General features: G+C 42.3%; 4 protein-coding genes across 6 annotated transcripts in view; 2 read left to right on the forward strand and 2 right to left on the reverse strand.

Moving 5' to 3' along the window:
• Nucleotides 1-26,767, forward strand: part of park7 (parkinson protein 7) — a 339,990-nt gene that overhangs the window by 141,740 nt on the left and 171,483 nt on the right. The gene's annotated exons all lie outside the window — the stretch shown is intronic.
• slc45a1 (solute carrier family 45 member 1) lies at nucleotides 20-5,576 on the forward strand (the record flags this gene model as incomplete). Of its 2 annotated transcripts, XM_083972063.1 has the most annotated exons (9): nucleotides 20-440; nucleotides 558-650; nucleotides 822-1,046; nucleotides 1,820-2,416; nucleotides 2,576-2,706; nucleotides 2,798-2,951; nucleotides 3,100-3,276; nucleotides 3,388-3,593; nucleotides 5,304-5,576. In XM_083972063.1, 9 exons carry the CDS (start codon nucleotides 20-22, stop codon nucleotides 5,574-5,576), a joined length of 2,277 nt encoding a protein of 758 aa, XP_083828189.1. The 2 variants fall into 2 exon arrangements, with proteins under 2 accessions (XP_083828189.1, XP_083828188.1); XM_083972062.1 differs by having other exon boundaries at nucleotides 1,820-2,706.
• LOC310986017 (uncharacterized protein) lies at nucleotides 7,839-10,536 on the reverse strand. Of its 2 annotated transcripts, none has more exons than XM_083971715.1 (5): nucleotides 10,339-10,536; nucleotides 9,607-9,732; nucleotides 9,128-9,191; nucleotides 8,839-8,912; nucleotides 7,839-8,736 (listed from the first exon to the last, which is right to left on the reverse strand). In XM_083971715.1, exons 1-5 carry the CDS (start codon nucleotides 10,387-10,389, stop codon nucleotides 8,665-8,667), a joined length of 387 nt encoding a protein of 128 aa, XP_083827841.1. In that variant the 5' UTR covers nucleotides 10,390-10,536; the 3' UTR covers nucleotides 7,839-8,664. The 2 variants fall into 2 exon arrangements, with proteins under 2 accessions (XP_083827841.1, XP_083827840.1); XM_083971714.1 differs by having other exon boundaries at nucleotides 7,839-8,739.
• Nucleotides 20,631-25,693, reverse strand: odad1 (outer dynein arm docking complex subunit 1; the record flags this gene model as incomplete). Its single annotated transcript, XM_083972187.1, has 14 exons — nucleotides 20,631-20,735; nucleotides 20,827-20,917; nucleotides 21,604-21,707; nucleotides 21,823-21,986; nucleotides 22,442-22,610; nucleotides 22,847-22,929; nucleotides 23,127-23,261; nucleotides 24,187-24,374; nucleotides 24,473-24,540; nucleotides 24,671-24,784; nucleotides 24,879-25,004; nucleotides 25,130-25,319; nucleotides 25,432-25,528; nucleotides 25,627-25,693. 14 exons carry the CDS (start codon nucleotides 25,691-25,693, stop codon nucleotides 20,631-20,633), a joined length of 1,701 nt encoding a protein of 566 aa, XP_083828313.1.

The following is a 26,767-nucleotide window of genomic DNA, read 5'->3' on the forward strand; positions in this document are numbered from 1 at the left end:
GTAAACTGGCTTGAGAGAGATGTCATCTCCAGGCATGGGCACCCCCAGTGACCCCCTTTTGGCCAGTCCAGGAGGGAGGTTGTCCACAGCTCAGGAAGGTTTCTGGAGGGGCTCGCTCACCAAAACTGCCAGCTTCCCCATATCCACCACCCGGCACCTCAGTCACCGAGCCAACAACTTCCAAAGACAGCCGAAGCGACGGAAGCTGATAAGACCGTCCCCGCCCCCGCCGCCCAACACGCCCTGTCCCCTGGACCACCTGGACCTCAGTGAACTTCCCCCGAGACGTTCCTTCCAAGAGCTGCTCTTCAACGGCTGCATCTTGTTCGGTATCGAGTTTAGCTACGCCATGGAAACGGCTTACGTGACTCCCGTGCTTCTCCAGATGGGCCTGCCTGATCAGTTCTACAGCTTGGTGTGGTTTATTAGCCCCATACTGGGTAAGCAGACAACTGATGGCAGTTGACACTGACACACTGCACTCATGAAAGTGCACTGATGTTGTTGTTGCACTCAATCAGCGGCCTCTAACCCTCTCCTCTGTTTTTGGCCTGAAGGATTCCTCGTTCAGCCTCTCCTAGGAGCGTGGAGTGATCGATGTACATCCCGGTTTGGGCGAAGGAGACCTTTCATTTTTGCTTTGGCTATAGGTAACTATAAGACTATGGTGGTTTTTGAAGAATGATTAAAATAACAGCTGTCCATAAAAACACTGCTATGTTGCTTTCCATACTTCACCTTGAAAACAACTGTCAAAGATCAAAACATTTTTCAAACTGTTGTTTAAATCTTATAAAACTCTCTTCTGCTTTTGTTTGCAGGGGCTCTGTTTGGTCTAACGCTGGTGCTGAACGGGCGGGACATCGGAGGTGCTGTGGCTGACACAGCTTCAAATCACAAGTGGGGGATCATCCTGACAGTGTGCGGTGTGGTGCTGATGGACTTCAGCGCTGATTCAGCCGACAACCCGAGCCATGCCTACATGATGGATGTGTGCAGCCCAGAAGACCAGGACAGGGGGTTGAACATCCATGCACTGCTGGCAGGTAAGGAAACACTCACAAATGAACTTTTACAGTAGTAGTAATAAGACAGAATAGAAGTATAGTAACTATAATTAATATTCAGTTAAATTAATAGTTCAACACTTTGGGAAATTTGCCTATTAGCATAATCCCTATAGTTTTAGGAGTAAGTTCATAACCTTTAGTTGTCGGTGCAAGCTGTTTTTAGATTTAGGGCAGAGACGTGAGCTGCTCACAAAACTAATCAAATACACAATCCAACAACGCTAAAATGCTCTCGTGAAGAAGTTATGACCTGCACATTCGCCACGCTATGAAATAATAACGTATAATAGCAAAAACTCGGAACTACTTGCGTTTTTGAAATCACAGCCGTGTCTGGAATGTAGTTTCGGTTACGCATTTGCCTCAAAAACAACTCCGTCTCGTAACGTTCCATTATTATTTCATAGCGTGGTGAATGTGCAGGTCACAACTTGGGAATGAGAGCGTTTTGGAGTTGTTGGATTGTGTATTTAATGAGTTTGATGAGGGAAAGGCAAAGTACCGCCCATGCGCCTCCGTTGCGTTAGCTGAGCAGCTCACGTCTCTGCCCCGCCGATCTAAAAACAGCTTGCGCCGACAATTAAAGGTAATGAACCTACGCCTAAGACTATAGGGATTATGGAAATGGGTGAATTTGCCAAAATGTTGAAATATCACTTTAAGATATTGTGGTGAAAACAGCAACTATTTGAATTTTTTTTTTATAATTTCTATCACCCTGTTATTTTCATGGTAATTTTCTTCTACAGGACTAGGAGGGGGCTTCGGCTATGTAGTGGGAGGTATCAACTGGGACCAGACACAGTTTGGGAGGTCGATGGGAGGCCAGCTACGGGTCATATACCTGTTTACCAGTATCACCTTGGTGATCGCCACAGCCATGACTCTGATGAGTATCCCTGAGCGGCCCTTACCAAAGAGCCAGCCCAACAAGAACTCCGGCAAAAGCCACCTGAAGAGCCCCAGCCTTCCTCTTCCTCCTTCTCCCCCCGTTCCGCCGGGATCAACACTGGGACAGGATGAGGAAGACGAGGACGGTCTTTACAACTACAAATCTCGCCCCTCTGGCCCTCTGACCCATTCTTGCAGCGGCCTCAGCCTCGCCAGCCCCATATCGCCCCTGAGCCCCCTCACCCCCAAATACGGCAGCTTTATAAGTAGGGACAGCTCGCTCACCGGCATCAACGATTTTGCCTCCTCCTTAGGAACCTCCTATATAGACAGTGTGCTCATAGACTGTTACACAGGCCAGCAGATGCCACAGGCCCTGCCGCCCAACTCCACCGCTGCACCTCTGCCGCCGGGGGACTCCCCTCCTCCTGAGCAGTCCACACAGGGGCCAGGGAGTCATCCGGCCGGACAGACCCAGGCCGACGTGGCGCCCTGTCCGGCCGGAGAAGCCCAGGAAGCAGAAACACACCAGCCTGAGGAAGATGCACAATCTAACGGAGCATCTCAGGTCACAGCGGGTACAGGAGCCGGAGCAGGGTCCCAGTCTGCTGCAGGGTCACATCGGGGCTCCTCTGCCGGTATCCTGAAAAGACCCCAGAGTCTCGCGCTGATAGAGGAGCCCTTGTCAACGCAGTTCGTCGGGCTGGAGAACGGACGCAGGAGAACGGTGACCTTCAGCCAGCAGGTCAGACGCATACTGTGAAAAGCTAGTTATAGATAGTTGCCACCGCAGCATTTTTCTTAACACAATCCCTGTCTGTTTTTCTCTGATGAAGGTGGCAAACATTTTGCTGAATGGGGCGCGATATGAGAGTGATCTGAGTGAGAATGTGGAGACAGGAGAATCCCAAATGTCAATGAGGCTGCTGTGTATAGCTATCTACAGGATGCCGCCCTCTCTACGGAGTTTATGCACTAATCATTTTTTGGGTGAGAAAAATAATTTCCATTTAGATTCCGTTTCGTAAAAAAAAGAAAAAGAAAATACCGGAATAATTTAAAACTTAACAACTTCATAATAACTTCACAGCTTCAAAGTGAAGTGAGTTAAAACTCTTTGCTTCTCTCCGTGCTGCAGGCTGGCTGTCCTTTGAAGGCATGCTGCTCTTCTACACTGACTTCATGGGGGAGGTTGTGTTCGAAGGAGACCCCAAAGCACCCCACGACTCTGAGGCTTACCAACGCTACAATGCCGGTGTTAGCATGGGCTGCTGGGGCATGTGCATCTATGCATTCAGTGCTGCTTTCTACTCAGGTAACACTCTTAATTACATCATGGCTTGGGTAGCGCCACCCTGAGGAAGCAGTCATTTCTCACCCTGGTTGAATTTGCTCTTTGTTTCTCTATCTCTTTCTTCCTCTTCAGCCATATTGGAGAAACTGGAGGAGCGTTTCTCTCTTCGCACTCTATATTTTTTTGCCTATTTGGCGTTCGGTTTGGGCACAGGCCTTGCCACACTGTCCACCAACCTCTATGTGGTACTGTCTCTCTGTGTCACCTATGGAGTGCTCTTCTCCTCTCTATGCACGCTGCCTTACTCTCTGCTGTGTGAATACTACCAGAGCCCTCAGGTCAGTCCCCGGCTATGTGCTCGTCTTGCATTCACCACTTTGTAGTTGCCCTGGTGGTATTTGTAGAAGTGAAAGGAAAACCTCTCACAGCGCGAGAAAATCTGCTTATTCACCGTCTTCCCATGAGTTAGATGAGAAGACTGATACCCAGAGATGCTGTGAGCTGTTGTGACTTGGACTTGAGTCGACTTGAGTCGCTGTTTTGATGACTTGTGACTTGACTTGACAAAAAATGAAAGACTTGAGACTCGACTCGGACTCGTTAAAGACTCTGGACTTGACTTGAGACACAATGACTTAAATTACTGTATTTATTTCTTTTTAAAATGACTTTAGTGTTGTTCATTTCATGTTTTCAGTTTGATTATAAAATTTATATCTAATATTACCTGGTATGAGTGCAGGCTTAGAACGGTGTTGTCATGATTGGATCACTACCCTGTCCATCAGTCATGTCCATGTTTGATTCCATGTATTTGACTGAATATCAGTAATTACAATGCAAATCAGATTCATTGTCATACTCTTTAAACTGGTTGGATAAATTGGCAAACTGACAGTTATCTCGTCTTTTCACTTTATTAAGATCAGATTATGCAGATAAAATTGCAATCATAAGGTGACTTGACTTGGCCTATTAAAGGGATAGTTCACCCAAAATTCAAATTTCACTCATTATCTACTCACCCTCATGTCGACTAAGGGCTGGGAGAAGTTGCAGAGTTATCCGTGCCTTCTCTGAGTTACAGGGGGCTCCGTGCAGCACTGCATGTCCATATGAGGGTTGCGAACGGAGCTCACTTTTCTTCGTCCAAAAAGACACACCAAAAAACATCCAAATACCTCCATAGTGCTTGTCTGTAATGTCCCTCTTGTATTGAAGCCCCAACATGAGAAATTGTTCCGAAAAAAAATTAAATAAGTCTATGTTTTAAGCTTGTTTGTAGCGGAAGCTCCCAGCACTGCTCTTCCTGGTCCGTCCAAATCTCGCGCGACTTGCATTGACACCCAGTTCACAGCTCAGCAAATCGCGCGAGATTACGGCAGAGCAACACTGGGAGCTTCAGCTACAAACAAGCTTAAAATATAGACTTATTTAATTTTTTTCTGAACAATTTCTCATGTTGGGGCTTCAATACAAGAGGGACATTACAGACGAGCACTATGGAGGTATTTGGATGTTTTTTGGTGTGTCTTTTTGGACGAAGAAAAGTGAGCTCCGTTCGCAACCGTCATATGGACATGCAGTGCTGCACGGAGCCCCGCTGTAACTCAGAGAAGCCACGGAGGACTCTGAAACTTCTCCCAGCCCTTAGTGACTTAGACTTACTTGAGACTTGCACATGTGTGACTTGGTCCTATCTCTGCTGATACCAATCTCATATCCATCTGTAAGATATAAATCTGCAGCCAGCAGCAAGCTATAGCTTACCTTAGATTGATAGATAGCCTCTGTGAAGGTGAAGACATATACCTACCTACCACCTCTAAAGCTGGAGAATTAACATTGTGAATCTTACTTACAAATAACGACACATTGTGGGTTATGGGGCGTTGTGCAGCAGGACTGTCTCTCTCAGCCTTTGTAAAGCTATTTGCTAATGGTGGTGTGGTATCCGTCTTCTCATCGAAGTCTCAGCTATAAAAAGCATAAAAGCCTATTTCCCATCATAATGAAATAACCGATCCTTTTTCCCATATTTCCCGTAGTTTTGTGGCTCGTCAGAGGAAGGGACCAAACGAGGGATGGGGGTGGACATCTCTCTCCTCAGTTGCCAGTACTTCCTGGCTCAGATCCTGGTCTCGGTGGCGATGGGACCTCTGACCTCGCTGGTGGGCGGGGCTCAGGGAGTGATGTACTTTGCAAGCCTGATGTCATTCGTGGGCTGCCTGTACTCCTCTCTCTGCGTGGTGTACCACCTGCCCCCCGCCGAGGGTGAGCCCCCCGAAAGCGAGACTCAGCCACTGTTGGTGCACATTTAGAGAAGCCTCTTAATCATTTTTACTTTACCTCACACAGTCACACACGCACACTCCCAACGACACACACACTCTCACGCTGTCACTTAGTGTCTGAGTATGTTGACCTTCACAGCACTGACAGGACAAACGCACTGTACATCCTGCCACACACTGTACAGCACAACTCCATATATAGTTTCACACTAATCAGCACTGCTCTTCTCAGAGCCAGACAGACAGACATACATTGGCCACTGCTCTAATATGTGTAAACATGACCAGTGTGTTCATACAGTTGTGTGTGCTCATGCATTTTTTTCCTAACCTTTGCAAATGAATGTGACCTCTTTGAATGCAATGCGGGACAAATGGATCTATGTGTGTGTATGTGTGTGTGTGTGATAGAGAGAGAGACTGAGTGACCTCTTTGAGTATAGATAAGCTCTTCTTGTGTTTGATTCTTTTCTGTAAAAAAAAAAAAAAACTTGCATCATCCTTTCTTGCTTGTTGGTGTCTAGTATAGAAATGTTAATCAGCACATACAGGCTAACCACAGCTTTCCCCTCTTTTTCCTCTCTTTTTTATCAGTTGCCTAACGTCTGCATGAGCAATGTAACCTCTCCGAGCCTTGTGTTGAATGTTTTGTTGTGGTCATACAGCCAAGAGAATGTCTACCTGCCTGTTTCTCTGAGTTAGCAACACGAGCATCACACATGTAGCAGGATCTTTCCGACTAAACGAATGTGCTGCCAGTGACCACTCACACTCACTGTTCCACGCTTAGTCATTAGCTCAAGAGCTCTTTTGGTATAATTTATTTAGCAGACACATACTTAATATTCACATGAAGCTTAGTTACAGAAGGGCTTCACGAGTAAAAAAAAAAAAACACTTTCCACACTGTCCACTCATAATCAGTGTGCTATCCCCCAGATTTCACAGTTTAGCGATGGGTGACTCTCGGTCAAGCCCAGACTGTGAGTGCCATGCCAATTAAACACTTAAATCGGCACACGACTAATAGTATGACACGCATAAACACACTCGTTCACAAAACTTCCAAAAACACAGAGAAATGTGTGCCGGTGGCAAATTCTGTGTGGGCCCTCACTAAGCCATGGACAGCCCTGTGAGCTGTCACCCTGCTCCTGGCCACAGCATTGTAATAATGACAGTGATTCTTGTCATTATCAGGAAGAGGAGAAGTTGAAACTGGGGTGTGAATCAGCATTCAGTCGGAAACCGAACAAAACAGAAGAACAAGCAAACAGAAAGAAGACTCATGGTGGACAACAATGAGACAAAAAGACTGTGGGGGTCCATAGAGCCAGCAGCAAGTTCTTATTGGCATAATTAGGGCGCATGCTTATGGTAGTAGGCTTCTGCTCCACCACGTTCAGCCCATCAACTCAGTGTAGTGATGATCTTACATTTGTGGGCCAAGTTCACCACCAAATATCAAAAGTTATTCATATTCCATACAGAAGAAGCCATCTTCATGGTACACTTGTTTTATTTTTTTTGTTTTCCATCTGTTGTGCCATGGCAAACAGTATGCTATGTCTGTTCAGCCTCAACACAGGCACCGAGTCTGACTTCAGGGCTTTGACATTAAGTAAACTTTGGTATATACCCTGTTTATAGCTTTTCATTGTGATGGTTTCATTGACTGGCTCACACACTGAGCGACCCAACATTATTGCTGCCTCAGCAGTGTCAGTAATTGCCTACTATTAAAGCCTCCTGGACTGACTGGATGCACGCCATGCTAATGTTTCTGAGGAAACTAATTGTATGGATCATGCTGTTGCAGCTTGCTTGAGAAAAAAACAACACATTTGAGCTTTTGTGTTATATGGTACCACCTATTGCTCAATATTAGCAGTGTTACTGTAAAAGCTACTTTTATTCAGGGTTCAGTTATAACTAAAATGATGATTTTGCCATTTTGGACTCCTGTGTGAATTATTGTGATTTTTACCACCAATTATCATTGTAGCCCATACCAGTCATCACCGACCTTGATTTGAAGAAGTGATCTGCAGTCTGTTGTTACACCACATGGGGGAGCCAAGTGACACAAAATCAAAATCCATTGATTCTGCGCACCCTTTTCCATTACCAAGTGAGTGAGATTATTCCTGTTCCTTCCTGCATCTAAGCCAGCCATTTTCCATGTTAAGAAAAAATTGGGTCAAGTGACATCATCTACATATAAAGGCATGGTTTTAAAAAGCCAGTGATGTTCGACAAACAGGTAACATGCACACAGAATAGATAAGCTTAAGTAAAAAGACAATTTATTTGTTTTATCAGAATATACAAAGCAGTGGCTGAAGTAACCGAATGTCATTCTGGTTCTGAAAAAGGCAGTCTTGGACACAAAACTGGGCTACCCAGCCATAACATAAAACTCATTGAAAACGTAAGAAAAACAAAAGTATAAATGGTACAAACTTGCGTGGAATGCATACAGAACAAATGACCAAAGCCTTAAGATTTAAGAGGGGTTAATTAACATTGCAAAATCCTGCCTCCATAGAACAAGGTCAAGCAGTCGTATCATGGAGGCGCAAGACAGAGCCCCTTTATTCATTTGCACCATCTGTTATGTTAACAGGGCAGCCAAGCCAAGGATTAACTAGCAGCTCAACACAAAACATTATGCCTCAACTAATAATGCTAACAACTGTCCATTAGCCCCTGCTTAAAACTTATCTTTGGTCCTTTAAGTGAATCTGAGAGGTCAACATGAGCCTTGGAGGTGAGCAGCTGCCTGTATGTATGAATCATCTGGTCAGCACTGCCATAATAGAGATTGTGCTTCTAACATACTGATATAAAACGTCAAAGAAAATGAAACAACTGATCTCATGGTGTGGCCCAATTTTGTACAAGTAGAAAAAAGCTCATTTTAAAGACCAATAAATAACATTTCATAAAAAAAAAAGGATGCAGGGCCACTATGTTTCAGGACTCCAGTGCAATGTGATAACATGGGAGCAAACAAAAAGAAATCTCTCTCAAAGGAACAGAAAGCACAAGCTCTACAACATGATGTTGACCAGGCTGGTAAGACAGTGCTGCAAACAAGTTGCAGGGCAGAGATCTAAGCCTCCACCTTTGCCTCTTTTGAATCTCCATTTTCCTCTGTCTTCGGCTTTTTTGTCTCCACCTTCTTCTCCTAATGAAAGAAAGAGAACATTTCATGCATTAGCAAAGATTAAGAGATCACCAGATTAGTCAACACATATGAAAACAAGTGATCACACTGTACTCCCACCTCATCCTCCTCTGCTGCACGCTTCACAGGCTGTGCATCAGTTTCCTCAGCAGGGGGCGCCTCCTCTGCCTTCTCTGTAAGGACAGTTTGCCACTTCAGAAAATACATCCTTCACTTCCAATGCAATTAAACCAAAAAGATTAAGCTATATAGCATGGGAAGTTAACATCATTTTGGAGGACAGGCTACACAAGGACACAATATTTATGGGTAAAATTGGGAAGTTGGTTAAACATGGCTGCTGGAATCCTTTACTGCAAAACAAAAATGTAGTTTTCTGTGAACCTACCATCTCCATTCTTGTGTTCCTCCTCTGCGGTTTCCTCCACTTTGTCACTGTGATCAGCACCATTCTGCATGAGAAAGAGAGTTCAGTATCTTGGCTTGTTATGTGAGCAACATTGTAGAATAATTATATTTTCAATAAGGGGAAAAAAATCAAAATATAGAACAGTAGAAATAACCCTCTGAGAGTCTCACATTTACAGACTCCTCTGGGGACACTTTAAAAAAGGCATGTCTATGGAGGTCTTATTACCTCCCTAGGGGATTAGCAACCCCAAGCTCTGGGGAACCTCAGACTGGAGACACCAATGGAGACGTCCAAAGGCTTGCTAAATAACATCTGTGCCATTTCACAACCCAAACAAAGCAGTGTGGAGAGCAGCTGAACAGGAGGGGGAGGCGGGTGCAGCGACACCTGCATGATGAGGGGTGCTAAGACAAAAGGCCATGAGGCTGCCTGGCCTGCCCTCGTCTCCAACTCACTGTGCCATTGGCAGGTGCGTCCCCGTTGTCGGTCTTCTTGTCGGTCTTCTTCTCCGTCTTCTTCTCCTCCTCCTTCTCCTTCTTCTCCTTCTCCACCACTTCTACTTCTTTCTTCTCTTTCAGCTCCTACAAAATAAAAGCACGTCCCTCAATCAATGTGACCTTATGCATAGAGTTTATTCTCAAGAGCCAAACGTTTCCTCACGCGTCTGGTATTCGTTTTTAAAAACATCTGAAGTGTAATTTCATTAGTCAGTGTTAAAAATAGCAATAATCACGTTGAACGTTATCATCCCTCGGCGCGAGTAATGTAACGTTATCGTTACCGGGGCTTCCCGCCCACAGCGGCACAGCTCCGCTTCACCAGCTGTACCGTTTCTGCCGCTTTGTCTGCTCAACAACGCGTTTTAAGCTAACCACATCACAATCTTTCAACTTTCCGGCCACAATATTTCGCCTTCAATTACCCGTAAATCACATTGCCTACGTGCGAGAGTCGACAAATTCCATTTCAATGTAACAGTCATTTAGGTAAAACACCCCCTCAATTACTGTTTTAACTTGAGAGAGGTAACGTTGACGGTAACGTCGAATAATTCAACACTGTCGTTTAACCGGAGCTAGCTTAACACGTCGTTAACAACAATACAACAACTTAGAAAAGTTAACTTAACAAAATCTTTTCTCACACGACGGTTCAACAAAAAGAAAAAAAAACTTGATGAAACGCACCTTGGGGGTAACCTCTGCAGTTGTGGTCGTGTCAACAGCTGTGTCGGCCATGGCTAATTTTTTGAATTAATTAAGGTAATTATATCCCTGTTTAGAAAATGTTTTTTTTTTTATTTGATGGCTCTTTGCCTTCGTGTGTATAGTCCAAAGACGCTGAGATAGGAATGATGTCTGCCTGTCTCCGCTTTTCTCTCGACCTCGTTGAAAGTCCACTCTCGTTGGATGCAGCGGTTCTATCCCGCTCCTCATTGGACAGTTTCCAGCACCGGAGCATTCTATTGAGCGAAAGTTCTGTCAATCTCGTTGACATGTCCCGCCTCCTGGCTGTCTCGTCGTTGATTGGTCAATTGTTTTAAAGCGCTGCACTATGATAGCAGAGTTTTTTTCCCTTCCCCACTACCCACCAGTTTGATTTTTCACCTGCAATTCGAACAATGGATGTAAGTAGTGGCCCGTTGTTTAAATCACAAGAATCTATTAGACTCAGCTGACGGATGATTATTGTGTATATGGATTGTGAAAGTTTCCACTCATGTGCCCACGCACCCCATCTTTTGTCTGAGCGCTCTTTCTCCGCACAGATGGGTATCAAATTACAAGCAAAGAAGACTAATGTGACGATGTGAAAACCATGCGGCCACTCCTCCTTTCTATATTTAAACACTTGTAACGAATGTGTTCCTGCTCAAATGTGCTTACACTTTCACTTTTCGCCAGATCGAATCAATTGAACCCTACCGGTAACAATGCAGCCTGTATAGCCTATTAAATATGAACATGACATCAAAAAAGGATTTTAGTGAAATACAAAACCCGAGAGCTTAACCTACATTTTACAAATTCAAGATTTCTTCCCTCTATAATATTAGTGTGTTACCTATAATTACCCACTGAATAATTATTTATGAATGGATACATCTAATTTAACCATAGATTATTTCATTTTGGTCCTAAATAGATAAGGTAATTAAACTCAATCAGTAGGGGACACTAATTATCTGTTTTATATGTGATACAAAGAAAAAGGGAAATAAATCACGTGTTAGGCATCAGAAAGATAAGCATTGCTGCTTTGTGATTTACAAGTCAAATAGATACATGGTGTAGTGTGGTGTGGAGCAGGCTACAGTTAATCTGTGTGCATACACAACCATGGGAAACCTAAACAGCATGTTTTACAGCTATTCTCTTATTTATTTGCAGAGGAAAGAACAACTTTCCACAGCAGAGGGGGGCTGCACAAGATACATCACTGGGGGTAAGTCTGAATTGTGCATGATAGAAGTACTCTTTGTTTTAGTCAATAATACCTGCACACACCAAAGTAAAATTGATAGCATGGACACTATGAGAGCAAGAACACACACACACACCACTGAAAAGCTATCTCCAGACTTATTGTCTGTGTTTGTTAGAAGCATTTTGTCGTTTGATACCCAAAGCAAGTTGTTTTTCCCCTCCCTCAGAAGTTCAAAGTGAACTTTATTTGCCGTTTCTGCACTTGCTCATCCAACTGTTAAACCAGAGGAAATGGCAACACACAAGTCTGTGGTCCCTGAAACACACATCTGGTCAGCGCCTCACTGTCATCGAAAACAAAGGCAAACTGCACGTATCTTTACATCACAGGTGAAATCAGCCCGGTTCGCGCCAGTGACCTACTACAAGTTTCAACCACATAATTTGACCATAATTAACGTTTTTTTGCCACGCCTGTCTCTGTTACCTCCCACACCCTACATTCATTGTCATACAAGTAGCCTACGATATAGTTGTCAGAGCGGCAGGGTATTTCACATCCTCCCATAGACAAAACATTCTTGCCCTCACTCCTCAGATGACATCACCTTCTGGATTTCAAGCATTTCTAGACAGTCCTAGTAATGTTTCTACCCTGAACTTGTCCCAACACACCCAAAAGGAAGATATCTTGACACAAGTATTTCTTCAGCCTCTAATTTAGGAACTCCTCAAACCTAATCCTATACTGCCTTAGTTATCTTCCCCTGCCATGCCAGCATTCAAGCACGGTTCTGAAGAAGCCTCGGGGTCCTTTTTAGTCATTCACTTCACATTCAGCTGAAATATAATTACGAGGACTGTAATTACATGCGCAGATCAAAGGGTTGTATGTCAGTGTACTAGCTAGTTACTTAGAGATTTATTTGCTGTTTTAAATAAGGATTTCTTCCTCCCTATGTTGACTCTGTGGTTCAATACCTGATAACTGTACAATATGGTAAAATGCTGCGGAAAAAAAGTATGACTAAAATGAGCAATTAGCGAGAAGTCAGGTAATTGCATTTACACAGCAGTTTAACAAAGTGTGGTTGAAAATGAATACACAAGGCAGCAATGAAAGACATTCACTATTCTGCAGCACTTGAAGAAAGGGACTCGTCTTGATATTGCACAAAGTGTTGCCCTTTTTATATTGTAAATGAAGACCATGTGGGGACCACAGAGCACTGAGGCAGACATCCACCATGTAATGGCCTCAGTGTGTGCAGAGTCTGCTGCAAATCCATGAGCACAACTGTAGGGCAGACTTAAAAGCAGCAGAAAGGCATTACTCACTCTTTTTCTGTAACTGGAAAATGGGAGCAATCAGATAGAGGGGGGAGTGTTTGTGAGATCATTTCCTGTCTTTTTCTTTTTTCTTGTTTGCCTACTACCTCAACATGTTTCCATGTGCCACCGATCTGTTACAAAGTTTAAAAAAAAACAAAAAAAAAACATCTTTCTGTGCGCAGCCTGTTCATTCTGCAGGTGAGGGAAGGGAAGCAGCAAGTAGGGCAGTCAAGGGAAAAAGAGATGCAATTTATGTGCTGATTTTTTACAAACTTATTTGCCAACAACTGGAGTGTTTACCACACTTTCCACAAGTAGGAACTGGAAATTTTTTTATGCTTCTCAAAGTTATGGGATCACAGTAAGTAATACTGTGTAAAATAAAAGCTTCTTTGTGCTCACAGTGACACACGTTTCAAAGTAAATTAAACATTTAGCATTGGGGCCCCATTGCCCAGGGAAACTTTTTCTTGAAGTGTTCAACTGCTGTCCACTGATCTAACAGGTCAGTGGATATAGGATAGGAAGTACAGCACCTTAATTTCACCTTGATTTCATGCGGACAAAAGACTGACCTCACTTGTGGAATGCCAGTGCTCGAGGGTAGAGCAAAGTGGGGCCCATCAAAGAGCAGAGGTCAGGATTAGGCGGGGGAAGGGTCCCGATAATTGCTGGAATTGGTGGGGGCAAACTGAACTCTTTTGTTTCGAACAGCAGTGTCCTGCATGGTCTGGCTGTCTTTCTCTAATTCTCAGGCAAGTCCTGCAGAGTACAGGGACAACATAAAGTTGACTTCTGACTGACGCTCCTTACTTGAATGCATAGTCAGAGAGAAAGTGGGCTTATGCTATGGACCCATAATTAACACAATTAGGTAAAGTCATTATTGACGATAATGCAAGTACAGAAGCGCGCCGCAAGACGTCCTTGCATTGTCAAATGAGAACTGCAAAAATATATTTCAGACAGATGCTTCAAGAAAATGAAATAAAAATTAAGACTTTAAAAATAACAACATATAATATATATAAGTACATTTATGTGGTTCAGAGTTCAATCAATCATTTCATTTCATTTCATTTATTAGTTTATTTGAAATGGGACTGCATATTCATGAACATACAATAACAATTATTTGATGTAAATATGCCAGATTTAGCTAGTTAATTTCCATCCGTAGTCCCAAATTTGTGAATGAAGTGAATTAATTGTTATAGCAAAAAATAGTTTTATATATTAAGATAAATTATGTGGAATTTTATTTAAAAATGTAATTTATTTGTAATGGTGTTTATTTCTTGATCACTTGGGGATGAGTCAACAATAGGATTCAACAAATAAAAAATGAAAACTGGAAGAAATTATGTAAAAGTAAAAAATAAAATAAAAACAGTAGTATATTATGTGTGTGTAGTATGTGCAAATAAAAATGGTTACATAAACAGCAAATGTAAAAAGTCAAGTTTAAAAAAAGAAAAAGAAAAGGTATTTGAGTTTACAAGAACACACATAATGTAAACAAGGGCCTCAGTGGCACAGTGCCAGGAGATCCTGAAATCCTGCAGCTCTGGTATTGTTGCTGCTGCTGTGGCCGACATGTCTCTTCAGTGTTGCATGGATTAGTCTGTAGGTGCTTAGAGGATTTGGAAAATGCCAAAGCCAGTGTTTCCCAATGCTGCAAGCCTTTTGGTGTCAGTGCACTTTGATTTAAAGAAGTGTTTGCTGCTAACTCGCTAAAGGGTGTTGGATTTATTAAAGGATGTGCATTGCCTGGTTCCCTGTTTGTGATAACCACTGGCAGGATGTCAAGGTGCAGCCAAGGTCTGGAGGATGTTGTTTTGTTAACACTGGGTTATGAACTGTTTTTTCTAGCTTAATTTCTGATGCACAAGAGCCAAATGATACAGGGTGTGGAGTAAATGGGATGGAGATCATCTTCTCTCCCAGCCTCTCTTGGGAAAACTGACTTCTCCCATCCTGATGGTCAGGAAAATAGTATCTTTGCTATGTAGAGGAGTTCAGATGCTTCAGGACCTTTTAATAATGAATGAAGGTATAGAACTGATTATGACATGAGTAAACCAGCTGATATATAAAATTAGCTTCTTCAATCTGATCTTCAACTTTAAGTAGTAACGGAAAAATTACTATTTGATTTACCAAGCAGCTGAAATCTTGGAAAGCTCCACAGTGGCTGGGGTATCTGGTATCTGCAGGGTGTAAATGACTGCCAAGAGACTCCAGAGCAGACTGAGAACATGCCTCAGGGACTGTACATCTCTCTGGTGGCATGAATGAGAGTGTATAGTGGAGGTGTTGGAGGAAACTGCTGGGGTAATAAGGTTACCTGTGGTACACTATTAGCTTTGTTGCCACAGCGACCCTGACGGACATTAAAAATGAGTAAAAAGGTTGACTTGCAGATGGAAAAAAACGAATGCCAGATGTGACGTGTAAATGTTCTGTGCATTACTGAAGCAAATGCTACATGCATCCTGCAAAATACAAGCAGAATTCTGTACTGTTGATTGTGTTCATTTCCAGTGTCAACAAAGACTGGATTTTGACTTGGTGGATGTTGAAATGTAATCAAATGTGTTGCAACTTAATTGATTTAAACTTCTCTTCATTTAATAACAAAAAAAGACAATCATGTTTCAGTCCTCAGCACAGTGTCTGATTGCAGTGTGAGGTAGAGAAACATTGTCCTTCATTCAACCCATTAAGCATCCAGAGCACTTTGCCCTCCCTAATCGAGAAATAATGAATCAAAACCAACAGCACATGCATAATTTATCTATCTATCTATCTATCTATCTATCTATCTATCTATCTATCTATCTATCTATCTATCTATCTATCTATCTATCTATCTATCTATCTATCTATCTATCTATCTATCTATCTATCTATCTATCTATCTATCTATCTATCTATCTATCTATCATAATGGCTTTACTTTACCCATGTAAACAACCTGCTTATTTCCCTCCCATATAAACACACACAAGCCAGTTTAAACACTAATATCTGTGGTTGTTGTTTGGTGTTCCAATGCTTTATACTTGTAAGTAATTATTACCAGGCTGTGTAACTGGTAGATGCCTGAAACACAAGTGTCAGTGATGAAACGGTGATAACTAAGAGGAAAAAGTAATTGTAATTAATTACTGTAAAGTTTGAAAATGTTTGTGAAAACCTTCCCAGGCTGTGCATGAAGTAACAGCCGGGGATTTTTCTCCTGCACTGCATTTAGTTTTGACTTCAGCTCTACCACCTTATTTATTTCACCTCTATAGCTCCACCCTTGCAACCGTCTTGCCAGAGAAAAGTGGAAATTTCCAGTAATTCCTACTGCTGCTTTGCAAGAAATGCTCCTCCTCCTTCTAGTTTCCCGCCTTTCACTCTACCTGCTCTTTCCTGCTTCATGTTGGCCTGAAGACCTCACGGCCCTCTGCTGCTCAACCATGTGCTGTCCAGCAGCTTTTGCTTTGCACAATGAGGAAACCTACTTCTCTGCTCACAAGACATGTAAGGTTTTTGATTCAATAGCCGGATACACTTCTTTCATTAAAGACGAAGTGTTGAACCTTTGTTTTATTTGGTTAACAAAGAGAAAGGGAAATTAAAACGGCACTTTTTTTTTTTTTTTTTACGTTTACACTGATCCTCCCAAGAGAGTTTCTTTGTTTACTCTTTTAAAAGCAGGCCCACATCATATCATGTTCCCCTCTGAATAAATATTACGGGTTAAGCAATGTGTAACTATCACATTAGCTCTTGAATGATGAACAAGGCTTGGCTTGGGATCACAGAACAGATTGTAGATTTGCATTTTTATTTCACTGGCTGATCTGACATTCTGGTGTCTGGTGTGTTCACATGCTCTGGAGCTCGCCTACAACAGATAACGCTCGCAGTAAGGTTCCACATTCGATACAATGAAGGCATAGGTGTGGCTTAGATATGGAAAAGGAGACGATTGTGTACGTGTTCACGTCTTTACAGCCTGAGAGGTCTGGGCTATCTCTTTGTTACATCTGTGGTTTTACAACTTCCTCATAATATGAGACCATAGAACAAACGTACAAACACGTGCGCAGCAGAGATGATGCTTGACATGGGAATCATCTTAGTTAAATTACAAATACTCCACAAGACAGCTGGAGTGGAAAAGTTTGAGTGTGTGTTGATGGCATGAGGCACACTGACCTTAGGCCCATTGTGAAGCACCAACAAAGAGCCATCTGCACAGCAACCAAAGCTGAGATGAGGGACTCGCACACAGGGGGACCGACGAGGGAGGGGGTGGGGGGGGGTAGGTGGGTGGGTGGTGGGGCGCACAGGGACCTGCTGAGAGTGAAAGAGAAGACACATCAATGATAAAGAAAGATTTTGGATGCAAAAGCTTGATCAGTCAGATAATGTGGGAAACATCAGAGGAAACATCTCAGAGGTTTGCAAACAGAGAAAAACAAGAAGCTGCACAGCAATATCAACCCAGAGAGTGCATGAATCTTTTTTTACTAGCGCTTAAGTGGAAGACAAGAGCTGCCGGCCTAATCACTCAAGAGCACATTTCCTGCCTCCTGTATGAAGAGATGGACTCAACTGAAGCTGTGTTACTCAACCACGGAGCGTTTCTCATTCATTCTGTCAGTAGAAACACACCGGCTTTGTCTCTGCATTGATCTGAATTTCAATTATAGTATCTTTGTTCAGAAGGTTTTACAGTCTGCAATGTGATGGAGGTTTCACTGTGCAAACAGTATTTAGATTTTTTTTTTCTTTTCACATAGGTGCACGTGAAAAATTGTGAAAACAAAGACAAAATGGTGTCAGGGACATCTGTAAAATTCACAACTGTTTCACAGGTAAGACATGACAGCCAGGATTGCTTAGCAACAGCAGTAAAAAAAAAAAAAAAAAAAAAAAAAAGATACTTGCAGCCTGTGTGGCAACAGAAGCACTGATGGTGCTGCCACCCAGTGGTGGGCCACTGACACAGGTTGTGGTGTGAACAGCACTGAGAATCAAACATTCATCTCTCATAATCATGTATGTGCAGCAGCAGAAACAGCTGCTAATTGTCTGCAATGTGTAAAAGCTGATACATGGAAGAAAGGAGGACCTGACAGTAAAGGGATGGTGATTCTCCTCTTTCCATCCTGAACACTATTTGAAAATGTGTTCAGTAATTCGATTGGCTGGAAAAAGCACCGGCTCTCATGGCAGATGGTTGCTTAGCAACATTCATGGCAGGGTGGGAGGGTGTGAGTGTTGGGCTGGGTGGGTGGGTGGGTTGGTGGTGGGGGGGTGGGGCCTTCTTCGAGGGGAGGGACTCGAGCATTGTGGGTGCAGACAGTCTTTCTGGGGAAATACCTGGCAAAGTTCCCAAATAAATAAACAAGAAAGAGAGAGAGAGAACTGGGTACAAGGCATGAGACAGAGGACAGGAGTATTTTCTGTTTTCAGATAACAGTCTTGTTAGAGATAAAGGGAACAAGTCTTTTTATAAGTGTTAACACAGTCTGTTCTCAGGCAGACCCACACCAGGGACAGGAAGTACACAGTATATCACCTAAAACTTTGCCTGCAGTGAGACGAAAGTTGACGAGAACTCAAGCACATGAAGTAAACGGCCTTCAGCCTGAGAACTCCAGCTTATTTGGTCTTTTGGAGAGACTGAGCGGGGACTGAGTCACACTTTGATTGACACAACAGGACATGAGCCGTTGCAGTTGATAAGCGACAGCGGTCTGACATTGTACAGATGAATAGGCCGCATACAAGCATGTGGCTCCCAGATAAGAGTATGGAGACACGCTACCTGTGCTTGCATGTTCCTGTTCTCATTGTTGGGTGTGTAGGTGTTTCCAAGGAACGGGGGTAATTACTAAGTATGAAATGCAACAGTGTCAACGGTCACTGGTGTACATAAAATGTGGCACTAAGGTGGCATGGGCGCTCTAGAAAATATTAAACTGTTAAAGCTACAGGAAGGAGAAAAGGTGGAAAATGTGCTTATATGGAGAGGAGAGGGGGGAAAAAAGGACTGGGTAGAAGGGGGTGGGTGGGAGGGCTATTTGCTGCTGGTAGGTACAGCCTGCAGAAGGAGGTGGGCCTTGGAAATGGCTGCTGCAGGCGGTCTCTACAGGCAATGAGGACTCTTTTGTCAGAAGCAGGAAATGAGGTTTCTGTTGTGATTAAAAGGAAGGTTTCTATGGCAATGCAGAGGGCCGTGTGCACAGAGAATTTGTTGGGAGTAAGAGGGGTGGGGGTGGTAGTGGTGGTGGTGGCGGGGGGAGTAAGTGAGAGTTGAATTTCAAAGCGAGCAGCCTCCTCCATCTCATCTCCCACCACCGCCACCCCTCTGCTTTTCCACGGCGCCCTTTTATCTCAGATAATCTGTTTTCATAGCCACGCAGTTGAGTCTGCAAAGGGGGGATTATCATGAAGTCATTGGTCAATCAGTCATAAATGTTTGCAGAGTAGCAGTTTCACTTCTCCAAACTGCAGCTGTCAAAACCACACTTGAAAAACAAAAAAAACACTTAAACAAATACAACTCATTAAACCGCACAACTCAAGATGGATAATTAACATAATGACCTAAATGTGTCATTCTCCTATGTAGACAGGCACACTCCCATTTCCTTGTGAAGGCCATGAAGAAAAAAAAAAGAAGAAAAAAAAAACTGGTGGCATCTGCGTGACCTTTGAAACCTAAATATAGTTACACGCTTTGTTAATTGTTTGACTGAGCTGAAGGTAAAAATACGTTTCTTAAAATAAGTTCCCCATTCTGATTTTCTCTTCAGTGTAAAGAAAGTGAAGCCATCTCTGCCCCAGCACAGGCTCACTCCAGGATGTTTGGATAAGATGACATTCGAAACTCCTGAGGATCAAAGTGAAGTTTTTTTTTTATCCTTGCACACTAAAAGCCACACACAATGTTATAGAAAAAAAAAAAGATACACAAGGACGGTAGTGGTGATCTGTCCAGTATACCCACACTATAAATGGATAAATGAACATGAACAGAAACAGTGATGTTTAATCCTCAGAGAATCATATGGGACAGCTTTCATTATAGAAACTCAAATAAATGTGTGATTTAGCAATATACATAATAAAATACTCAGCATCAATATTTCACCAACAAAAATATTGTGTTTAAAAATGAATGTGAACAGTGAAGTGTTTGAAAGCTCCTCACCTCCTTTTCAGAAACTCAGACTCAAGGTCCCAGCGCGCCGGTTAAGAGTTACAAAAGGTTCTGCTGCCCCCAACCTTTTCGTTTGAGCATAGCAGCGAGTACCATGCAATGAAACGCTGCCAGTGATGGAGAGCTGTGCTGAGACCAGATTGTATAGTCAAAGCCAGATGGCAAGTCTCACATCAAAAGGACAGCTGGTTACCAGAGTCTGAAAAGACATCTTTATAGCCCTAAACCTAATTAGCTGCAACTAAACAAATCACACCAAGATGTAATGTAGCAGGCAACGTCAATGATTCATCATAAAAGGCGACATACACATAACTTTATTAAGCTTTAAATGTTTATGTGTTCAAGCTACATGATTTCAAGCCGGCTCCATCAGCGGTCACGGCCTCTATTGATCTATATGATAATATAGAATAAAAAACAGGCCCCTTCAACTGCAGATAATGACAGCAGGGAGAGGATCCACAGTAACGACACTGATCATGTCAGTGTGTCAGATCAGTGCGTCTTCCAGGGCTTGTTGTTGGCCTTCAAACTGCTGAGTGATCTTTGGGGCTTTGGTCGCTGCTTGTTGGACCGTACTCTCTTTCTGCAGAACCTATAAATCAGGAGTATAAAATACTTTAAACAACAGATCATGACATAACGCATAGATAATCAAGTGAAAGATCTGGGACTTTTTATCTCACCCCTCTCATTATTCTTTTACGAAGTTCCCCTTGTGACAATGGCCGCTCTTCTTCATCAGTGACAACAGACTCTTCTGCATCATGTTCGACACTGAGGAGTAAAACCAACAGACACACTAATTGATAATTGATGATGTTTCAAGAGTTGAAAATTTAGATTGAATTTAGAAAAATTTGATCTTAAAGGAATAGTTCAGCATTTTGGCAAATTGGCCCATTGCCATAATCCCTATAGTTTTAGGAGTAGGTTCGTTACCTTTAATTGTCGGTGCAAGCTATTTTAGAACGGTGGAGCAGAGCCGTGAGCTGCTCAAAGGCTACGCTACAGAGGCTCATGGGAATTTCTTGGTTTCCCTCATCAAACTCATCAAATAGACAATCCAACAACTCCAAAACGCTCTGGTGGACAAGTTGTGACCTGCACATTCACCACGCTATGAGATAATAACAGAATGTTACCAGACAGAGTTGTTTTAGAGGTAAATTCATGCAAAACCGCTGTTCTCATAGCGTGGTGAATGTGCAGGTCACAACTTGTCCACCAGAGCGTTTTGGAGTTGTTGGATTGTGTATTTGATGAGTTTGATGAGGGAAACCAAGAAATTCCATGAACCTCAGTAGTGTAGTCTTTTAGCAGCTCACGGCTCTGCTCCACTGTTCTAAAAATAGCTTGCACCGACAATTAAAGGTAACGAACCTACTCCTAAAACTATAGGGATTAGAGCAATGGGCCAATTTGCCAACATGTTGAACTATCCCTTTAAAAAAAACACTGACTTGTTGAATGTATGTTGGATGCTGATATTCTGCTGAAGCAGCTCTGGATTTTGACCCAAGAGGAATTTGACCAGATCTTTTGGATTGTAGTCCTTTTCCAGATCCTGCAAGCATTACAAAATGCAGTGAACTATTATATTACAGATTTGAAATGAAAGAAAGGCATGTAGGATTGTATATCATGAAAAGGTAGAACAGAACCAAAGGTTGACAGCTTACTTTAGAATTGAGGTACGCTTGAATGGTGAGCAGCTCATTAGTCTTCTGTTCAATTTGACCCAGATAGGACATAATGTTGTTCTCACTAATCCCCGTCGTGGAGCCCAGCATGTCCTCTATCACTGAGTGGTCACACTCTATTTTAGAGAAGGTGGTGTTCACTCCTGTGGGATGGAAGAAACCAAGAGTCACCAACTGTCTGGCTTCAAATATCCAGAAAATTTCCAACCAAAGGTGCATTGTATTGCATGTAGCTTTTTGAAATCACTTGATGTGTGTGTGTGCAAATTTACAACACAGAGGTTTAGAAGTGACTAAAAACACATCTCCTTAAAATGACAAACTAAATCCATGTAAAACTTCAGTCATTAATGACTGACAACTGGACATTGTTCTTCTTTCATGGTACGTGAAATTGTATCCTTGCATGCTGGTCTGTTGCACAACGGAAACATTCAAGGTTGAACTACCAGTTCATTTTCCAGCTGAACAGTGTTTCTATTGTCTCTACAATTTCTACTTAATTATATTTTTCGGTGGAGTTTCCTAGGAATTATTTACCTAATTTAGCAATGGAGCTTCCTAAGAAGTTCCAGACCTGTAAAAAATGTTGCCAAACCTATTTTAATCTCATCCAGGATTTTGCTCATGATGTTGGCCTGGTTTTCAAAGTCCTCTGCTTGACACTCAGTTTCCTTTTGTTGTCCATCAATGTCTCTCAGCAAAGACTGATGATCGTGCTCCTGCTGCAAACCTTTGACTCCAAACTGTTCCCTCTCCTCTTCAGTCTGCAGATTCACACATTTCAACGCAGGTAAATTAATGGATGTACTGTACATTAATAAACATACTGCTCATAGAACACAACACCTTCCCTTTCTAATCTACAGCCATGGTCTTTGAAGTTCCTCATTACTGGCTGCTTGTGGTCTTTGTGAAATACGACCTCAGCGTATTCCACAGCTGAGCAGCTGAGGAAATTAACTAGTTTGTCCATGAACAAAGTTAATTAGAGAAAACCTACCTGGCTGATTTGATCCCTCAGTGATTCAGCCTCATTGTTTTGCTCATTTACAAATTTGAAGAGTGCAAAGTTCCGGTCTTCAACTGCAAAGCAAAAAGCAAAAAGCGGTGAGGTACATTTAAATCTTTTAAATGTAGTCTTATCATTAGAATTATCAAGGTAGGACATTGCATTTAATTAGCTTTTTGCCAGTGCAAGTGTACATCAGGCCAGAAGTAGAGTAACAGAGAATTGAGTGTGTCTGACAGCAGTCCAGTCAGGGTGTGCTGGTAACACTTACCCTGGATGAACCTGGTGACCAGCATGTCCAGGTTGTCCTCTCCTGTCACTGTCTGGATCCTCTCAAAAACCTCCTCCAGAGCATCCAGGGACTCTTCCCCTGAGTCTGTCCTCCGCTGCTCCTTTAACTCAGACACTGGGACGAACAAGCACCATTACTGTTATGTGGAACTAACTATGTAAGGACTGAAAAGACTTTATCCATGCTACTATCACCATCATCATCTGGTTTAACATTATTAGCATTGCTGACTTGATATCCTAAATAACTGTTTGTTATCCTAGTCAGTTGTAAAGTGTTGATGTTAACGTGCAATAGCTCCAGGGTGCAGATCCAGTCAGGATTGGAGGGTACACAAAAGTGTTTTTTTGTTGTTGCCCGTATGCAACTCATACCATGCCACCATACTTTATGCATGATTAATTGATATGGATGAATATCAAAATATGAAGCCCTAAGATTGAGGGGGTTGTTGCTGCTGATGTCATCAGCATCTGTGTAAGAAACTACCCATTCATTTGCATCGTAGTGGAGGAGACCAGAGACGGAATGTGGAGTCAGAAATGTTTGTCAAACATTATTTGTTCCACCATTTCAATCAGTTATTTTTAGATGTAAAAATAAATCTAAATTGTGAAGAATGTGAAGTCTGAAAATACATTTGTTCAATTTTGAATAATTTAGGGTATTTTTATTGGGGGGAACAATTCATGTTTTTCAGAAACTCAGGGGGACATGTCCCCCCTGTGTCCCCGGGGATCTGCACCAATGAATAGCTCCATAGCTATTTACCGTAGCTTTGTCTGTGTCTATAATAGGTTAAAACAAACAACCATTTACTCATTGATATATCTAATCTATCTACATAATTTCTGTATTTTGCAATTTGCTAATATATAGTTGCTAGGGACCTAGGAATGAGATTCCTCTCTTAGCTTATGCTGATGGGATACACAGTGGTCTGACTTTGCCAGGGCATTTGTAAGGTCATTACTGATGTCATCATTATGAATATTATGTAAAAACAACGATATTCGCTCCAGTAGTGGCTGTGTCTTACATTGTCTGTGTCCACTTTCATGGCCGTTGTCCTGCCCACTCCTCTCGCTGCACTTGGTGCTCATAAACTCTTTCAGGCTACACTCATGTGCAATAACTCTTTCAAGTTCCTTCATCTCAGCATTGTACTGAGCAAGGTCCCTCACCGCCTTCTCCCTCATCATGGTCATTTTGGACTGAGCCTCCACCCTTGTGTAGAAAGATTATAAAAACACTCAAAAACCAAGATCATGAGGTACATACCTTCCTGATTTTTTACATCATTTAACAACTGTCTCAAATCTTACTTAGCGTCGTATGCAGCAGTGGACAGGTTGGTGAGTTCCCCAATCTTTTTGCGGACCTCCTGTAGTTCCTAAAACATAACACACAAGTACAAAGACATGCTTTTTATTTGACATCTTAAACCCAGTGTTAAAGCTTGAATATGTGGCTAAATTACTAGAAAACGAGGCAGAATTATCATTACTGGTGTGACCTCTAACCTTATCCAGCCTGTTGTGCAGCTGCTGGAATCGGACACGCTCAATATGAAGTGTCTGCAGGTCCTCTCTCAGCTGGCTGTTTGTGGTCAGCTGTTCATTGAAGCGCGTCGAAGCCTGTTGCAGACATGGTACAGACATGTGTAAACATTACCGTATAATTTAAAAATGCTTACAAGTAGGTAGACAAAGATGCTCCTCCATAACTCACCCTGTCCAGTTTGTATTCCAGTGTGAGTATGGCCTTCTGAGTCGGCCGTACCTTAGACCTTTGTGTGTCACTGGTACTGATCTGCTCTTTTCTCAGCTCTACCAGCTTCAACTCCATGTCTGAAATCTGCCCGTAATACAGGATAATACATAAACACATGACACAACTTAGGTTTGTGTGTCCAAAGCTATCAGTAAACATGACATGAAACTAACATTAGTAATACATAGAGTGAATCCGACTAAACAAACCTCTCTTTGTAGTTCCTTTTGACACTCATGCTCTTTCCTCAGCTTGCTCTCTAGCATGTCTCTCTGTTCCAGCAAAGCACGTATACTCTTGGTGTCCTCACTGTCCTGCTGTTGCTGAGACAAACTCTTATGGAGACAAAGGTTTTGCTGCAGCTCCTCCTGCTCCTTAAGGAGCTTGTCTATCTCCTGCCTTCATCCAAAAAAACACACAAAAAGCTGATCAGGTAAATAAAAACACACTACACACACAATGTACACTGTGGCATGTAGGTGAACTGTCTTTTTTTTTTTTTTTTTTTTACTGTTGTTTGCGAATCTGCTCCCGAGCCTGAATGTTGTAGGCCTGCCGATCTCCTTCCATGATCCTGAACTGTCTCTGCAGTTTGGTGATCTCCGACTCTGCTAAAAACATCATATCGACATTACAGTAACTGGCAAAACAATAATAGTAGTGACGTATCAACATTTAATAGTTATGATTACGGTAACTACATTACCTGTGCCATCCATATCCATCTCACTGATGTCTGAGCGGGCACTTCTGGCTGACCTCCCCCGAGGCATGGTTACACCAGGTGTTACTGATTGATTCAAGTTGTCATTTTATGATTAAGCTTAATTAACACTTGGTATTTAGTCTCACACTGTAAACTCTGTGGTTGCCTAGAGGCAGTGTCTAACTGATGATGCTTTTGTCTACACAGTTAGATTAAACATAGGAAGGGGAAATTAGATAGATTCTTTTCTTCCTTCCTGGATTAAAGTGATAGTTTATGTAAGCAAATGAACACAGCACACATCTGTGGATACCTTTTACAGTCTATGGTGGATACATATGCTTCACACGTTACGCCAATTAAGCACGTGCATTTCTAAACTAAGAGGGCACTGAGGGCAGGGGCTAAAAACAGTGCACATTAGCCAGCTAAACCGAAAGCAGTAGGCATATTTAAAATATTTAGCTACGTTATAGTTTACCAATAGAGAAGGTATCGATATCGGGAAGCGTCTACTGTTCAGGACGAATACAAATTTACCTCAAGAGCAGAAAGTTTGAAGATCCGAAGCTCAACCAATCTCTCAAGCATCAGCAGCAGGCGCCCAATAACTTGAGTTGTTAGCAACCGTTGCTAAGTGACTGGGAAACTCTCTGTCTTCAGGCAGCAACGAGGTCAACGGTCAGGTTGAGCTTTACCAGAGCCAGTCTACATTCTCCGGCTTTACACTGTTTGAGTCGGGTTGTTACTTGTTATACTGGGAGTCAAGGCTGCCAATAACAGGAAATAGTTTCGATAGGAACAAATATCAATATCCGTTGCCAGAGTATCTGTAATTTATAGCTCTGGATTACTGGTTTGTTGAAGGGACTGTCAAAAATAATCTCTACCTTGCTCTGCCCACATATAATAGGCTACTGGGAAAAAAGAAGTCCTTACTGCTGATGTAGGCTGATAGTATCTTTATTCATTGAAATAAGTCGTTTGCAACAAAAAAGGGAAAACAACATTTTTTTCATCTTTTTTTTTAAACAATTAAATCAACTATGTAACAATCTATTGTAGAGTAGCCTATTATAATGATGATATAAGAAAAATATACAGTTTTAAACCGACAAAATCTGTTTATGATGTGGTAAAC

The sequence above is a fragment of the Trachurus trachurus genome (assembly GCF_905171665.1).
Source record: "Trachurus trachurus genome assembly, chromosome: 5".
Lineage (NCBI taxonomy): Eukaryota > Metazoa > Chordata > Actinopteri > Carangiformes > Carangidae > Trachurus > Trachurus trachurus.